Genomic DNA, 17,630 nt, shown 5'->3' with positions numbered 1-17,630 from the left:
CTACAGGAGGGAGGTGGCCAGTCTGGGTCACGGTGCAGGGACAATAATCTGAGCCTCAGCACAGACAAGACGAAGGAGATGATAGTGGACATGAGGAAGGAGAGGAGATCTCATCAGCCGCTGTTCATCCGGGGGCTCGACGTGGAGAGGGTGAGCAGCTTCAAATACCTGGGCGTCCACATCGGTGAGGACCTCACTTGGACACATAACACCACACAGCTGGTCAAGAAAGCCCAACGGTGGCTGTACTTCCTGAGGAGGCTGAGGAGGTTTGACATGTCACCTAGGATCCTTTGCAACTTTTACAGCTGCATCATTGAGAGCATCTTGACCAGCTGCATCACTGTCTGGTATGCACTATTGCTATGGACCGCAAGTGCCTGCAGAGAGTGATAAAGACTGCGGAGAAGATCACCAGGACTCCACTGCTCTCTCTGCAGAGCATTTACCACCGTAGGGTTGTCATTTTGCACATGCATAATTGCACATATAGCATATATTCCTTCTGCGTTATATTGTGTTATTGTTGTATTTTATTTGCTTCCTTCACTTGCTGCTTTAAAGTGCCTTAGATTTGTGATTTTACTGCCTATTTAGATTTGTGTTATTGCTCATCTACTTTATATTTCACTTGTATTATGTGGCATTCATGTGGACAGCAAAGTAAGAATTTCATTGTACAGGGTAACATGTTTCCTAAATGTGCATATGACACATAAATACTTTGACCTTTCTATGCAATAACAATGAAATTCTGGATACTGAGACTGTCGAATAGCTTGCTGTGCATTTTCTTTTAAACTGTTGCGGGTGCTGCTTAATATGCATTATATGTAACAGGCGTCAGGGTCAGTGGGATATAGGTCAATGTCTTGTGACTTTGATGAGTAGTAGAATCAGTATCCATAAAAATGTGTTATTCTGGATCAGTATGTAATGAATAAATACCTGGTTAAAGATGTCTTCCCTTATAGCCTCACAATCCACTTTGTGTTTACAGACAAGACAGGATGCAGTTGCAAATGACCCTGAAAAAAAGTGGGGAGTTATTAATGACCATTCAACATCATGGACAAAACTACATAAAAATAAGCATGGTCCATCTAGTAGCCACATCTCTCACCATGGCACTGGATAATCCTCTGAACTCCAGCCACCTGTTCTAATGTATCAATGTTTTGTGTATAATTGCGCAGCAGCTTCCCTTGCTTATCCAGCATAGATATGAATTTGTGACAAGGTGAAGGCTGAAACTGACCAGGGTAGATCTCCTGTAACAAAAGGGATGCATTCAGCACTTGTGAACAAAATCCAGCACTTGCTATAATCATGCACATCACCCCTGTGTTGTCTTCCCTGCACTGTTCATCTGGAAAACTTGACAATTTCTTTTTAAAAATCTTTACATTTAAAGCCTGAATAAGCTTAGTCTTAGAACACAAACTGGACCTCTTCCAAAGTTAATGCGCATGACCACAGACGACTCTGGCCTCAAAAGGTTTTCAGCAGATAACTTTTTTAAAGACTCTTGTACTAGGTTGGAGTTTAAAAATGCTAGAAATCTTTTTGATGTAACAAAGTAATTTTCTGCACACAATGTTCTGGAATACCATCTATTACTACATTAGATACTTTTATTCACAGAGTTTCTTCTGGCAAAAAGACACAGGTATTCTGGTGCTAAAGGGTAAACATTAAATTAGTGCTTTAATATATGTGAACCACAAAAATGGAAGCTGTAGGATATAGTGCACTATGACACACACACTTTTCAATCTAAGGTCATACACTTAGGATACACAGATGCCATAAATGGTTGGCTTCAATGAAATAATAATAATAATAATAATAGTAAGGTCTAGACCTTATTTTGTAAAGTGCCCTGAGATAACTGTGATTTGGCACTATACAAATAAATTTTAATTGAATAGGGATTTTCCCCTTCCCTGTCTTTCCTGTATGACCTTTAAGTTAATAAAATAAATGTGCAGACCTAAGTAGATGGAAACTTCGGTATCTATGCATATTACTTCCGTAGCACCTTGCTCAGGTCTGTGTTAACATATTTTGTTAAAATTATGTATGCAAAACTAATTTCCGATGCCAGTATTTTAATTTGGGGTCAATCAATTTTTTCTGTATTGTTTTCAGCTTTGTGTATGCACAAGATCAATCAGACACAATGAACAAACCTTAGCAAACTTAAAAAAGGGTCTTGGGTCCCGTCTGAAGTATTCAATGTCAAACATAGCTTGTGGGTCTGGAAGATCAGGAAAATCTACAGCAAGCCGTGCATAAATTCCATCTCTGGAACGAAAGTCTGGTATTCCACATGAAACTGACACCTACAAAAAAGCATGCAAGCATGCTGGTTCAATAGCATTAACAACATACTAAATCAAACACATGGCCATTCAAATTGTACAACTGTATAACAATACTGTAAATGCATACCCCAGCCCCCGTCAGCACAAGGATCCTTTTACTTTCATGGAGTAGCCTGACCACATCTTCTAATGTGTTAATATCCTTCCGCTTCTTTCTTTTTGGAGGTTCTGAGATGTTGATGATGATCTGCCACAATGTCATTTCATCTAAATCTGGTGGGAGTACAGTCTCAGGCAGTAGATCCCTCAGAATGGTCCTCGGATCTGTCTCTCTGATGTGTTGCTGGATGAAGCTGTAGGAACCTGGACAAAAATACATATTGTGTGTTCCAAACTGTATATGCTGTACTGCTGCATTTAACGATAATGACACTTAAACAATTTACTTCTTACAAAATGCATACAATCATAAGAACAGTACAAGGTGCTGCAGGTAAAGTTAATGGCCAAATGCTACTCAAATTCACCAAATTACCTATTTGCGGTTGAGGAGTCCAGTCGCTGGAGCTTGCATGTGAGGATCTGTCATCTTCCTCGGTGATGTGGTCCGGTGTGACAGCAACACCGTTGGTGAGGAGATCATCATATCCAAGAAAATCTGAGCACAAAAGTTTGGAAACTATCAGAGATCAGTGGCGTCCATCTGTAATAACCACTACTAACGGTTACAACCACTTTCCATGACAACAACCTAAGAGAAGAAATAAGTTAACTCGTGAAACCCTTCAAGATGTATCACAGATAGTTTTCTCTCTTTTTTAGCTCTAAAAAGTTAAAGTGAACGTCTTAAGAAGTACACACCTCAACAGCCACACATCTTTACTGTGTTTAGGGTTAGCTGTCCAGCGTTATTTAACGTTAATTTTTCTTCGGTTCCATAATAAGCTAATTCGCCGGTTAAGTTGGTAAAAGGAGCACTGCCCACTGAGAGCAGCGTAAATAATAAAGCTTGGTTAAATGCCCGGCTGATTTCATACCAGCACGCTCCTCGGTTGTCCCAGGTACAACGCTGTCTTCTAGTTTCACAAGTGGTTTATGCGGCTCGGGGACCCGCAGACCCAGTCTATTGTTGTCTCCGCCTAGCGCTGATGGGGCCTGCTCTACCGCCATCACCGGCTTCGCTTCCTTCTCCGCGGGCTGTGCACAATTCACCGCCGCCTTCCATGCCTCTGTGTGTCCAGAGACGCATGAGAGTTGATCTACTTCGGCCCCTTTAAATCCGTAGTTGGTCACCGGACTGAATTTAGACCTTTTGGCGGCAGGCTCATCCATTTCGGAGGCGCCTGAAAGGGCCATTCCGAGACTGCTCTCTCCATCCGCCATCTTCAGCCCGCAGAGGCGCTGAGCAGATCCTTCCTTTCGGACAGCTGGCTCATTAGCATAGCCCACGTGACTTTCTTCACCAATAGGCACAGCTGGAACGTCCCCACTTGCGTGGGCGTGATAAAACCATAACAAAAAAAAACTGTTGCCTTAAAACACTGCTCGGTGAATTATGAACAGAGCTAAGAGATCGTGAATAATTGTATAAAGTTGTGTGTAAAATGCAGATGCCAAACCTTATTGATAAAAGATGTGGCCCATGTCAATAATTATCTCTTATAACTTTTATATTACATGTATACGTTGCAATTGCAATTACCATTGCAATTAGGTACACGCCTCATGCAATATATTGTTTTCCTTTCACCAAATATGTCACGGTTTGCTACATATGCTATGCTATCATTCAAATATTTTATGTCAAAGTAATTTATTGTTTTCTCACTGCTTATGCATCGTAGTTTCCTGACTCCATGAATGGTGGAAATTCCGTGCGGAGTTGTAACTTTTCCACGACACTTGAATGCAGCATACGTCATATGGTTAAAAGAACGGGTCAGTTTTGACAAGTCAGAAGAGATATGTCCCCAGACAGTTTTAATATTTGTCAGTCTGTATATTAATTACCTAACGCTCGCTGACAAACTAATAACAAGACACGCTTTGGAAATATTGCCAGTGAGTTATCATCAACCAAGCGGGGGAGGGGGAACCCATCAGCGAACCTTAACCTCTAATAAATCGAAGAGCTGTTATTCGGGGTAGCAAATAAGCTGCTCTGTTAGAAGTAAACATATACATTTGCAACAGATTTCTATGGACGCTATTTTGAACTGCACCCCAGGGGACTTGGAGGATTACTACGGGATATTAGGCTGCGATGAATTATCGTCGGTAAGTTCTGGCCATCGGATTTCGGCTCGGCCTATTTGCTGGGCGACATTACCTCTATAAACCAAACATACACTGGTTTAAGAGTCGAAAAATACACAGTAACATAAAATACTGGATGTACACTAAAGACCAGCAGTATATAAGCTATCAAACCGAAAGATTAATGAATGATGTATACTTTAGAGGTTAGTCTGGGACCTGTTGATGCTTCACCAGAAGATGTTGGAGAAACTCGTGCGTCATCCATTGCTACTGTTTTGTTGCAGTATTTGTTTTTAGTTCTTCATTCTTAAACATATCCACGTGTATAACAACATGTAATAAGCTACACACTCAGCAGAATATTTTGTATTCATATCCTTAACGGTAGAAAGTCTGACATCCATGATGGGAACATCAACACACAAATTAACAGTGAAGTAGGCCTGCCAATCACGGCACATTATAATGTCTACATTGTAGCAACACAAATAATACTTGTGTCACATGAGCTAATACCTTTGAAGGCCTGAAAATAAACAGATTTTCTAGATAACATAAAACACAGGAGGTTCAGTACTGGATTGGTTATATTTCTCCATACAAATAAGAACAAGAATGAGTTGTTTTGTAGCCTCAGTCACATAGAAATGTTTGTAAATGTCAAATTTAAAAGGAGTGTCCCTTAAAACTGAATAAATGACTAATTCCTGATGTTCAAATATCTAGATTGGCAAAAGTATATTTAATCTTTGTCCTTGCAGACTGAACAGATTCTCAATGAATACAAGATCCGAGCCTTGGCGTGCCACCCAGACAAACACCTAGACAACCCAACAGCAGGTAAATATGTAGACGATTGCTGTGACACAGGGGTGCATATTTAAATTTTCAAATGATAAAACTTAAAAAGAGTTTCATAAAACATTTTACATCAAGGTGAACCCAACTCATTTTTTTAAAATGACATTTTAATATTTTTGTCGTTATCGTTCAGTTTCTTACTTATTCCACAAACTGTTAATGCCTTTCTGATGTCTTGACTTCAAAGCAAATTGTTAATGGAGAGCTGCATACAAATAAGAAGGTATTTCTTTCACCTAATTCTGTAAGCATAATGTTCCATCTCAGACCCTGATATTTTCTTTCTCTCTGACAGTGACAGAGTTCCAAAAGCTGCAGGAAGCCAAAGAGGTTTTATGCAATGAAACCAAACGCAAAAACTATGACATTTGGAAAAGAAGTGGAGTTACTATTTCATTCCATGACTGGCAAGCCTTGAATGACTCTGTCAAAACTGTATGTAATGTCTTTACCCTGGTATCAAATTTTCAAAATAAGTAATAACAAGACACCCTAGTGATATTTTTGCCCAACTGTTTGCAGTCAATGCACTGGACTGTCAGAAATAAGAAGGAGCCAATGTTAGAGGCGTCCACAGCAGAAACCCCAGTCACTTCTCAAACAGAGGCCCAAGAAGCTCAAGGGATGGCTTCAAATGATGCCATGCCCTCATCAAGTAAGTATAATCCTGAATGTTGCCAAAGTATTGGAAAGTACCAGGAAGTAGAACAATTCTGCAGTGCAATATACAACAATGAACAAAACAAATGTAAAAATACAGAACAGAATCCTGATTTTGAAACAGTGCATCTAGTATCTTACATTTTTGTACCTGAAGGATTGAAAAATTAGGTTCTATTTGGCTATCCAGAATTGGTACCTCTTGGTAGTAGACTAATGGAACACTTCAGTTTTTGCATTTGTGCAAATGTGCCTGCTGCTTCCCTGTTTCTATTAACTGAGTTTTTCTGTGGTTCATCGGAAAAATCAGCTCCTTTAAGATGGTTAGAAAGTAACAGTAAGCAGAAACATTTGCAACACTGACAGTTACACAATACCGCATTTAATTAATGAGTGAGTAAAAAGTGTTGGTTTATTAGGTACAGCTTCAGTTAAACTATCCCTCTCTTCTTCATGAGCTAATAATCATAATATATTGAATTTGATATGATTACTTTATTCAAAGTATATTGAATATATTTTGTAATAGCAGGATTGAACTGTTTTTTTTATCTCATTCAGTTTTTTACTTTATAACAACACTTTTTTGCAAAGTATTAAAGAGCCCATGTCATGCTCATTTCCAGCCATTTAATGTTTAATCTTGAGTACATCTAGATTAGCCTTGCACCCATCATAACTCCAAATAGTTTGTAATTATTGCAGAATGATAAAACCACAAAGCTTCTTCCTAAAAATGAGAGGATATCATGTAATACTTTATTTTGTTCGAAAAAAAGTCTCACGAGCGAGAGTTTGCAAGACTTGTATAGATCAAGTTGCTTGTGTATAGAAATACTAGAACATACGTTCGCTTCATCTTTTTGAGCTTTAGGTCCAAGATGATAATTCACCGTTGTGACATTGTAGATAAGTCAAAAAACAAGGAAAAGCACGCCATGGGGTCTTTAAGTCTACTAAAATTGCTTTTCTATCATTACTACAGGTGATTACTGCCATCTGCGATTCCGTTGGGCCGCTGACTCACCATCTAGTCTACTGCGGATGTTCAGAAACTATGAAATCTAAATATATCAGCAGTTTCATTTTGTTTAAATGTTTGTGATTTTTGTTTCTGTAGTTGTTGCTGTGCTTATTCACTTTGATTCTTTCTAACCGTGGTGTCAATTTTTGAGAATTTGGTCTTGCTGTAACTCCACTGAAGTTCTTCCCTAAACTGGAAATTGTGAGCTCTAAAGTGTGTCTGTTGCACATGTGAAGTACTTGTCTAACAACAATCTTACAGTTGCATATTGGAGTATATGAATAATTTGTTGTTACTCTTAATCAGTTCATTAATTTCGAATAGCCACACAATGGAAATGTGATCATGCTTGATATTAGAGTATCTTTAATGCAGTATTGTGTATTTTTGTTTTGCATTTAAGTTCATAATGTTAGGATAATAACCCTGAAACATGTCATGTACATTTTGCCATGTTTACAATCTAATGCATTGGCATGTAATGGATATTAATGTAACTGTAATAATTTAAATCGGAAATCCAAAATTCAGTTTGGTACTACTGTACATCTATATTCTACACACATACAGTGTTTTTAGTGCCAACAACTTCCATTTTTGCTTAGGTGGAATGAGGTATTAGAAATAATTTAGAGCATGGCCAAATGAAAGATAGGCCTGCTTAGTTTGATTTTTGTGGAAGTTGTGTGAAGTAATGTTTCACCCCACTGGCAGTTGTGTCAAATATTTGCTATAACTGTATAATGTATTTGGATAACACAGTAGCAAAATAACTTGTGCAAAAACATATATTAATCAAAAATATTTATTTGAATATCGAGGACAAAAGATGTTTTCTCAGCTAACAGCCTATACGAACTAAATGTGAGGAAGATAATTTTCACATGAACAAGTGGATTGTATTACTGTATGTAAAAGTATCCTTAACATTAAATTTCATTAAACTGTACATATTCAACACAAAATCATTATTAGCTGCTCCTTGATGAGATCTTGACTTTTAACACTCATAATATGAACAACCTGCGATGGATTGGCGACCTGTCCAGGGTGTACCCCCCCCTTTGCCCGATTGCCGGCTGGGATTGGCTCCATCCATATATCTCCTCTTTGGCCTTCCTCTTGACCTCTTGCCTGGCAGCTCCATCTCCAACATCCTTCTACCAATATAAACACCATCCCTCCTCTGCACATGTCCAGACCATCTCAATCTGGCCTCTCTGACCTTGTCCCCAAAACAGCTGACCTGAGCTGTCCCTCTGATGTGCTCATTCCTAATCCTGTCCACCCTGGTCACTCCTAAAGAGAACCTCAACATCCTGATCTCTGCTACCTCCATCTCTGCCTCTTGTCTTTTCCTCACTGCTACCGTCTCTAACCCATACAGCATAGCTGGTCTCACTACTGTCTTGTACACCTTTCCTTTGATATAACAATATCAATATACCCACATATAAACTGCAACACTTCATACAGTACTATATTGCCAATCAGTGAATAAAAGCTGTTAAAATGCCACATACACATTCATCGCCACTAGATGTCAGCACACTTTATGATGACGTCACTTTTGTTAAAACTAAAAGCCCGATGAGGATGTCTGTTTCTTGCCGGGCGTGGTGGCGCGCGCCTGTAATCCAAGCTACTGGGAGGCTGAGGCTGGCGGATCGTTTGAGCTCAGGAGCTCTGAGCTGCAGCGGACTATGCCGATCGGGTGTCCGCACTAAGTTCGGTATCGATATGGTGCTCTTGGGGGAGCCCGGGACCACCAGGTCGTCTAAGGAGGGGTGCACCGGCCCAGGTCGGAAACGGAGCAGGTCAAAGCCCCCGTGCCGCTCAGTAGTGGGATCGCGCCTGTGAATAGACGCTGTAGTGCAGCCTGAGTAATACAGCGAGACCCAGTCTTTTTACACTTTGTACTGTTCAACAATCCACACACGCGGTCAAACATTATGTGTGGACGTGATACAAGAGCTTCTTTTCGGTTCCTCCGTCTTCTGTTTTCCATGAAAACCTCCAGAAACCACCTCTGTTTGTTGGACACCACACCGCCTCCACCTGGACTGAAGGAGCAATAACCATATTCTCATTTAGAAGTCTGGTGTTTCACGAAGTGGAGAGTATGTTCTCGAGAGTTTGTTGAGTATACAGAGTTTATACAGAGTTTTAAGTATCAAAGTAAAATATAAGATGGCATAATTATTTTTGTCAAGAAGGCTTTAACCACAGATTCAACCCGTGTTTACCACCGGTTCCTCGTGCCCCGTGTCCTCAATTTCATTGGTTAGCGCGGCCAATAATCCTGCTCCTATTGGTCCGACCACCTGTCACTCATAAGACTATGAAGCTTATTTTAGTGCACTTGCTAGTTGTGTCAGGTTGTTTTTGGCACCTGAAGGTGAGACAAGAGTAATGGCTGGACGTCTTCTCCTCCGAGCTTGTACAAGAACATTGCAGCTGAGGAGCGGTGTGGTGGCTAGACCGCTACACCGTGCCATGGTCACAGAGAGAGGTAAGGGTCTGCGTTTATTATCGCGGAAGTGAATATTTACGATAGGCCCGCAGTAAAAGCATGCATTATAAAAGTGAAACTGTTATTGGTAGCACATTTGGGGGTTAGGTTGAGGAAGTTAGATTGGTAGATGATATTCAAGCGATGCTTTCACTTTATTGTGCAGTTTGGTCGCTAAATCATGCCAGCAGTGTAAAGTTAGTGTGCTCCCATCGGCGTTTTACTTTCGACTGTGATCAAAAGACATTGGATTTTGACATGTAATATTTATACATGTGTTTGTGGTTATGTGCTGTGAGTTTTACATTAACACCGACATGTCCCTTCTACAATATTTGAATCAACGAATGAAGGTCATTTGGATTATAACTCGAGGAAAGGCCTTCGATAGACACACCTCCTTTGGTCTGATGCCATTGACCTGATAGGGAACAGGAGTAGCTTGGTGTGGGTGGCGTTTAGTGGCGACGTGCAGTTATGAACAACCTGTAGTGTGCAGAGAAAACACACTCTGGCCAGATGATTTCTAATTTGAGACGAACTTTTGGTTTTAATCGAAACCAACCTCTGTCATAATATTTCAGGAATACCAACAGATGAAGAACAAGCCACTGGACTGGAGCGACGTGCGCTGCAGGCGCTCAAACAGGGAAAGGTAGATAACGACATACAAACAAACACTAGCAGGACTGGATGCACTGTGATCAAATTATATTCATTACATTTATAATGAATTGCTCAGCCTTAAAATAGGCAGCTACATGTGTGGTGTATTATGCAGCATACTTGCCATTTTATTTTATGTGACGCAACAATAAATAACTTTTGAAGAGTAGTCCAACCTGATCATATGCATTTACTTCAGTCACACAGTAACATTCAGTAGAATGTAGAATCTGTGCTGGTTCCTTCTCCCTCCTCCTCCTCCTCCTCCTCCATCCCCTCTCTTTCAGTATGTTTACATGATACAGTCAGCTACTTTTGCACACATAGCATCAATCACCAACTCAGCTTTCTTTATGTCGCTCCTTTTCTGCACCAGTTTTTCCATCTCTCCAGGTTTCATTTGCTACCACATTTATGCTGGCTAGCCACTTTATTAGTTACACCTGTACAATTGTATGCACTTTAATGCAACACTTCCACCTAAACATCTGTGTTTATGAAGCTCAAAATGTTAGTTTTTAATGAAATTGTCAAATGTATAAATTCAATTATGTATTTATTATTGAGGTCATAGTGAAAGGTGGTGTGGTACTGGACTACAGATGTGCCTAATTAAGTGGCCAGTCAGTATACTTTGCAGGTATGAAGGAAACAGCTCTCATGGTTGTTAAGGCTTACACCAGCAATATCAGTGGAGCTGACCTGTTGAATATTTGTAGACCTATAGGCCTAAAATATGTAAGCTGTTAAGGAGGAAAAGGTATTGGCCCACCGGGAAAATTCACCAACTTTGATGCCTGCTGAGATGAAGTTGGAGAGAGAGAGAGAGAGAGTAGAAGGAGCCTCGTACACAGCATCTGAGCTGAACAGATCTGTGCAGAAAAAGAGTGCTCGCTCTTCTTCCATTTTGATTTGGAAAATGAATTCACATATCACAGCAGTGCTATGCATTTTACTTTGCCATCGGGCGACCCAATAAAAACAGGTCCAGGACCAATTTTGTTTCATGACCCTAAGTTAGGGAAGGATATCTTAGATGCATTTATTTTCTATAAATTAACAGGACCCCTACAGTATACTGAAGCCTCAGCAGTATGCTGGTACCAAGGAAGACCCTCACATTGTGCCATGCATTGGAACCAAGAGGATTGTGGGCTGTCTGTGTAAGTAATGTTCAATAAAGGTCCACTGGTGTCGGAACAAGAGTCCATACAAACCAGGTTAATCATATATTACAATTCCCTGCAGGTGAGGAAGACAACACTGCTATTGTGTGGTTCTGGCTTCATGAGGGAGAAGCCCAGCGCTGCCCCTCCTGTGGCTCCCACTACAAGCTGGTCCACCATGAGCTGCCCCATTGAAACTAAATGAAACGAGTTGTGTACAAATGGGACATTTCGTACATATTTGCTTCCTTCAACTGCCAAATACTGCAGTGTGTGTACATCATTTGACATGTACATTATTAAAATGTGAACCTAGATATGTTGTCAGGCTTTTTAATCAAGGATCAGATCAACATCCATCATACTGTGATGAGAGACGAGATCAATTATTAAAAGATAACTCAGCTACTTTTAGTGGCACCTCACTCACTGATATGTCATACAATGAAACACCGGAAAAGGCTGCATGTCATGATCAAGTTTGTGTGCCATTGTGGAGCTTTACTGTGACAAGGCCTATGAGCTGCAGAGTACACATCACCTGACTACTTGTCTTGCAATCGTTTAAGCTGTATTTCTACACTGCAACTCAAAGTTAAATATTTCATGTTAAAATGACTTTTAACGGCACTCCCACCACTGGCCTGGGTTCGAGTCATGGTTGTGAGGAAGGGCATCTGCTATGAAACAGATGCCAAATGGCAACATGCAAATCATCAGTGTGACCCCTAATGGGAAAAAGCCGAAGATGACATTCATTCACTCAAAAACAAAGTGCAATAAATAATCAGATATAACGGTCAACAAATGAGGCAGAAGATAGTACTTTAAAGAAAGCAACAAAAGTATTTTATCCCCATAGTAATTCACATTTATTTGAGTGGCTGTACATCTTTAAATTTCTAAGGCTTACAGCCAAGAAAATCCACTTCGGGCCTAAAGCAAATTCTTAACACTTCTCTCAATCAAATGCCACAACGGAACATAAAGCCTGGCTTCAAACATGTAATGTACAGAGGGTGGACACAGCATCATCAACCCCTGTAAAATAAGTGTGTTCCACTGCAGTAGCCGTGCAGCTACCACCACCACAGTGAAGCTTAAAATGTTATGAGTGTGATCATTCTGCAGCCACAATGTCTGGATCACATTATGTTTTGAGATGTTTCAGTAAAAATGTGTCTTATAACAGAAACATCTCACTATTACATTATAAGCTTCAGCAATGTAGTGGTGCTGCCCTTTATTGTATTTTACATGTTGCTGTATGTGTGCCCTGTACTGTATATACCAGCTGGTTCCTTGTCATATCCAAATGTGAATAAAAGCATATCAACAAGGGCAATATCAAATGTGAATCAGCTCATAGTAGAGCATCAAATGCTATGATGGCATGAAAACAAGCTGTAAAATCAAACCCAGGATTAAGTCTAGATATCCAACCCGATCATTTCTAGTGTCATGTGGCCTCCTCCTCTTTCCAACCAGTGTTTAATTTGTACAGCAGAACTCCAATCTGCATAACAAACCATTTGGGAATGTGGCTGCCATCAACAGTCTGGGCACGAAGTTTGACGCATCAGGCGAGGTTAAAGCCTTGATTGTGATCTATAGCTTGTAAAAGTTTCTCACGAAGCCTTTCTAGACTCGTGTACTTGGGCAGGTCCAGAAGGTTGAAGCAAGTGTGGGCGACAGGTAAGTAATGCTCCCCTCCACCAGTGGGCTGGATGACCAGTTTCAGGCTTTTCATACCCAAGATGGGTATGCGGTCACTTCCTGTGAGGAACACTGGAAAGAGAAGAGACGCTTTGACATTTTCAGCGGAACACAAAATGTAAATCAATTCTAACATAACTGCTTCTCATATACAGTCATGTGAAAAAATTAGGACACCCTTTGAAAGCATGTGTATTTTGTAACATTTTTTAATATATGGTTATTTAATCTGAATTTTAACAATACAGAGAGATTAAAGTAATACAACTAAACAATTAAAACTGAAGAAAAGTCTTTTCAAGATCTTCTGTAAATGTAATTCTACAAAAATGCCTATTCTAACTGAGGAAAAAGATAGCACACCCTCACATGTATGCCCTCTTAAAATGACTCATATCACACAGGTATATCACACCAGGTGCACATAATTAGTAGATTGTTACTCAGCATTTTAGGATTTAAAAAGATCTCAAAAGATTTTGAAATCAGCCATTCCACTGTCCGGAAGATAGTCTACAAGTGGAGGGCTTTCAAAACAACTGCCAACATGCCCAGGTCTGGTCGCCCCAGCAAGTTCACACCAAGAGCAGACCGCAAGATGCTAAAAGAGGTCTCCAAAAACCCTAAAATGTCATCTTGAGACCTACAGCAGGCTCTGGCTACTGTTGATGTAGAAGTGCATGCCTCTACAATCAGAAAGAGACTGCACAAGTTTAACTTGCATGGGAGGCGTGCAAGGAGGAAACCTTTGCTCTCTAAGAGAAACATCAAGGCCAGACTGACATTTGCCAGAGAGAATGTTGACAAAGACCAGGACTTCTGGAATAATGTTCTTTGGACAGATGAGTCCAAAATTGAATTATTTGGACACCAGAGCAGAGGACATGTTTGGCGTAAACCAAACACAGCATTCCAGGAAAAGAACCTCATACCAACTGTGAAGCATGGAGGTGGAAGTGTCATGGTTTGGGGCTGCTTTGCTGCAGCAGGACCTGGTCAGCTCACCATCATAGAATCCACCATGAATTCTACTGTGTATCAGAAGGTGCTTGAAGAACATGTGAGACCATTGGTTAGAAAATTAAAGCTGAAGCGGAACTGGACCATGCAACATGACAATGACCCAAAACATACTAGTAAATCAACCAAAGACTGGCTGAAAAAGAAGAAATAGAGAGTCCTGGAATGGCCGAGTCAAAGTCCAGACCTGAATCCCATTGAGATGCTGTGGGGTGACTTGAAAAGGGCTGTACATGCAAGAAACCCCTCAAACATCTCACAGCTGAAACAATTCTGCATTGAAGAGTGGGGTAAAATTCACTCCGACCGATGTCAGAGACTGGTAGATGGCTACAAGAACTGTCTCACTGCAGTTATTTCAGCCAAAGCAGGTAACACTAACTATTAGGGACTATGGTGTGCTATCCTTTTCCTCAGAATAGGCATTTTTGTAGAATTACATTTACAGAAGATCTTGAAAAGACTTTTCTTCAGTTTTACTTGTTTAGTTGTATTACTTTAATCTCTCTGTATTGTTAAAATTCAGATTAAATAACCATATATTAAAACATGTTACAAAATACACATGCTTTCAAAGGGTGTCCTAATTTTTTCACATGACTGTATGGAGAGCAGCACTTACAGAGAAACTGTTTTTTCTTCTCTAAAGGTAGATCATGGAACACCTCCCAGAAGAGCCTGATGGTTGGATGGTCAGTCCAATACTCCCCTTTGTATTCAGTGCTCTGAAGAGTGGAGACAAAAAATATTTGTACTGTTTAAACTACGGTGCCTTTGACAAATAACTTGGTGAGGGCGTATTTTCCTTCATTTCTGAAACAAGACCTTTTCGAGCTCTGTCCAGTCATAGTTGGTGTTGCCAACAACCATGGCTTGCAGTTCATTTGGCTGGAACAGTTCCAGAACTTTCCCACCACACACCTTGTGGAAGCCTGCATAGAAGCACTCAAACAATGGAGCCACTGAAGTGTTGAAGACATAGTCGACATAGGCACTGACAAAGTCCTGCCTAGAGGAAGAACAAGGGAATCAATAATTAAGTGATTTTGTAAAATAAAATTTAATATGACCAGATTTTCTAACAGCTGGTAGTAGAGAGGCTGAATCTACAATCTGAATCTGTTCAGGGTGAGTGAAATCACTTTATTGAAGGCTTTAAGCAGAAAGACTTAACTATTTTTAAAGCTTAAAGAAACAGCTCATTTTGTAATTTGTCTATATTTCAAAGAATGTCAATTTTACATTTCTCTTTGAAAGAATATAACAATGTTCTATTCAGTGAGCTTTAGGTGGTGGTTGATAGAATTTGCTACCTTTGGACAGAGCCAGGTTTAGCCATCTCTAGATCCAGAGTTTTTAAGTGAATTCTCAGACTTTCTGTCTGATTTAGTGCTTAGTACAGATAAAATAATCATAGTAGGCGACTTTAATATTGATGTAGATGCCGACAATGACAGCCTCAACAATGCATTCTGTTCATTATTAGACTCAGTTGGCTTCTCTCAAACTGTAAATAAACCCACTCACTGTTTTAATCACACTCTTGATCTGGTTCTGACATATGGCATCAAAACTGAACACTTAATAGTTTTTCCCCATAACCCTCTTCTGTCTGACCATTTTCTAATAACTTTTGAATTTCCATTAATGGATTATACTCTATGTGGGAAACAATTCCACTACAGCAGATGTCCATCTGGCAATGCTGTTACCAAGTTTAAGGAAATAATTCCATCTTTATCTACTTCAGTGCCGTTTGCCAACACAGTGGAAGGAGGCCACCTTAACTTTACTCCCACACAAATCGATAATCTTGTTGATAGTACTGCAGCCTTCCTGCGTAATACACTTGATACAATTGCCCCTCTGAAAAAGAAGGTAGTGAAACAGAGGAGGCTAGCCCCGTGGTACAGCTCGCAGCTCCGCTCCCTAAAGCAGGCATCACGAAAAATGGAAAGGAGGTGGCGCTCCACTAAGTCAGAAGAGTATTTCATAGCCTGGAAAGATAGTTTAATAACATATAAGAAAGCCCTTCATAGTGCCAGAACCACATTTTATTCATCACTGATTGAGGAAAATAAGAACAACCCCAGGTTTCTTTTCAGCACTGTAGCCAGGCTGACAAAGAGCCACAGTGCTGTTGAGCTTAACATTCCCTTAGATCTCAGCAGCAATGACTTCATGAGCTTCTTTACAAATAAAATCACAACTATTAGAGAAAAAAATTGGTCGGACCACTCCCACAGCTCTCACAGATGTGCCATCTACTACAATGGCTTTAGAAACATCTGTAAGACCTCATTTATACTTGGACTACTTCTCCCCTATAGATCTCTCTGAGTTGACCTCAACAATTGCTTCATCTAAATCATCAACATGTCTCCTGGACCCCATCCCGACCAGGCTGCTCAAAGACGTCTTTCCCCTAATCAACACATCCATACTAGATCTGATTAACCTCTCTCTATTAACAGGTTATGTTCCACAGGCTTTTAAACTTGCAGTAATTAAACCTCTACTCAAAAAGCCTACTCTTGACCCAGGTGTCCTAGCTAATTATAGACCAATATCCAATCTCCCATTTATTTCCAAAATCCTTGAAAAAGCTGTTGCAAAGCAGTTATGTGACCACTTGCACAAGAATGATTTGTTTGAGGATTTTCAGTCAGGATTTAGAGTCCATCATAGTACAGAAACCGCATTGGTGAAAGTCACCAATGAAATGTCCACACAAGAAAGGTGTTCCATCAGGGGTTGGTTCGCACAAGTATATAAAGACAAACACACACGCACACACCACATGTCAGGAATCGGCGCGTTATGCTGCCAAAAATGTTGAGGGTGAACTCAATTAAAAGGCCAGACAAGGAAATGTAAAACAAAACCGTCTCTTTAATAAGAGAACTAACGCTAAACAAAACCATACAAGACACGGTGAAACACAAAAATCACAGGTCGGTATAAACAGTCCGAGATCAGAGCCAGCAAACACATACAGCAGAGGAATCCAAATACGTAGTCCAAAGGGAAGTCCGATAATTATACACAGTGACAGTCTGAAGCAAGAGGGCAAGGCAGAACAGAATAGTCAGAGGAACAAGCCGGGTCAAAAACACAAAGTACCAAAACCGAAAAATGCTGGAGAGTGAGAGGTGGCGTCTAGAACAATCTGGCTGGGATTGGTGGGTGAAGGCTGCTTATGATGCGGTGCAAACTATAATGAGCAGGTGAAACTAATGCGGGTGATGAAGAAAGTAAAAAGACCAAAACTGTGGTGAAACAAAACAGGACGTAGCATCAAAATAAAAGCCTGACAGGAAGCAACACAGAACCGAATCATGACACCACACACACACACACACACACACACACACACACACACACACACACACACACACACACACACCACACACACACAC

General features: G+C 40.3%; 4 protein-coding genes across 4 annotated transcripts in view; 2 read left to right on the top strand and 2 right to left on the bottom strand.

The window, feature by feature from the left end:
* Window positions 1-3,762, bottom strand: part of sirt1 (sirtuin 1) — an 8,110-nt gene extending 4,348 nt beyond the window's left edge. Inside the window, exons 1-6 of the mRNA XM_020601907.1 lie at window positions 3,365-3,762; window positions 2,863-2,985; window positions 2,455-2,690; window positions 2,193-2,345; window positions 1,124-1,271; window positions 949-1,028 (exon numbers count right to left, since the gene is read on the bottom strand). Coding sequence (XP_020457563.1) covers window positions 949-1,028; window positions 1,124-1,271; window positions 2,193-2,345; window positions 2,455-2,690; window positions 2,863-2,985; window positions 3,365-3,710 — 1,086 coding nt within the window. The 5' untranslated portion in view covers window positions 3,711-3,762. The remainder of the gene's footprint in view (window positions 1-948; window positions 1,029-1,123; window positions 1,272-2,192; window positions 2,346-2,454; window positions 2,691-2,862; window positions 2,986-3,364) is intronic.
* Window positions 3,763-4,197: 435 nt separating this feature from the next.
* Window positions 4,198-8,109, top strand: dnajc12 (DnaJ (Hsp40) homolog, subfamily C, member 12). Its single transcript, XM_020601919.1, has 5 exons — window positions 4,198-4,604; window positions 5,348-5,426; window positions 5,743-5,882; window positions 5,970-6,102; window positions 7,093-8,109. The coding sequence occupies exons 1-5, from the start codon at window positions 4,527-4,529 to the stop codon at window positions 7,173-7,175; spliced, it is 513 nt and encodes a 170-aa protein (XP_020457575.1). The 5' UTR covers window positions 4,198-4,526; the 3' UTR covers window positions 7,176-8,109.
* Window positions 8,110-9,446: 1,337 nt separating this feature from the next.
* cox5b2 (cytochrome c oxidase subunit 5B2) lies at window positions 9,447-11,792 on the top strand. The gene is made up of 4 exons (XM_020600739.1): window positions 9,447-9,643; window positions 10,228-10,298; window positions 11,373-11,472; window positions 11,558-11,792. The coding sequence occupies exons 1-4, from the start codon at window positions 9,544-9,546 to the stop codon at window positions 11,668-11,670; spliced, it is 384 nt and encodes a 127-aa protein (XP_020456395.1). The 5' UTR covers window positions 9,447-9,543; the 3' UTR covers window positions 11,671-11,792.
* Window positions 11,793-11,937: 145 nt separating this feature from the next.
* herc4 (HECT and RLD domain containing E3 ubiquitin protein ligase 4) overlaps window positions 11,938-17,630 on the bottom strand; it is a 15,390-nt gene continuing 9,697 nt past the window's right edge. Inside the window, 3 exon segments of the mRNA XM_020600726.1 lie at window positions 11,938-13,263; window positions 14,834-14,936; window positions 15,037-15,220. Of these exon segments, the coding sequence (XP_020456382.1) occupies window positions 13,055-13,263; window positions 14,834-14,936; window positions 15,037-15,220 (496 nt within the window). The 3' untranslated portion in view covers window positions 11,938-13,054.

The sequence above is a fragment of the Monopterus albus genome, unplaced genomic scaffold (assembly GCF_001952655.1).
Source record: "Monopterus albus unplaced genomic scaffold, M_albus_1.0 scaffold3.1, whole genome shotgun sequence".
NCBI classification, from domain to species: Eukaryota; Metazoa; Chordata; class Actinopteri; order Synbranchiformes; family Synbranchidae; genus Monopterus; species Monopterus albus.
The sequence above is the reverse complement of the archived record's forward strand: the minus strand, read 5'-3'. Positions and strand labels throughout refer to the sequence as shown.

Bases quoted from the DNA above. Each gene is read 5' to 3' on its own strand.
- dnajc12 (XM_020601919.1), top strand. From the start codon at position 4,527: ATGGACGCTATTTTGAACTGCACCCCAGGGGACTTGGAGGATTACTAC. The intron at 4,605-5,347 runs GTAAGTTCTGGC...TTGTCCTTGCAG, and splicing joins GCTGCGATGAATTATCGTCG to ACTGAACAGATTCTCAATGA. The intron at 5,427-5,742 runs GTAAATATGTAG...TCTCTCTGACAG, and splicing joins CCTAGACAACCCAACAGCAG to TGACAGAGTTCCAAAAGCTG.
- cox5b2 (XM_020600739.1), top strand. From the start codon at position 9,544: ATGGCTGGACGTCTTCTCCTCCGAGCTTGTACAAGAACATTGCAGCTG. The intron at 9,644-10,227 runs GTAAGGGTCTGC...ATAATATTTCAG, and splicing joins TGCCATGGTCACAGAGAGAG to GAATACCAACAGATGAAGAA. The intron at 11,473-11,557 runs GTAAGTAATGTT...AATTCCCTGCAG, and splicing joins GAGGATTGTGGGCTGTCTGT to GTGAGGAAGACAACACTGCT.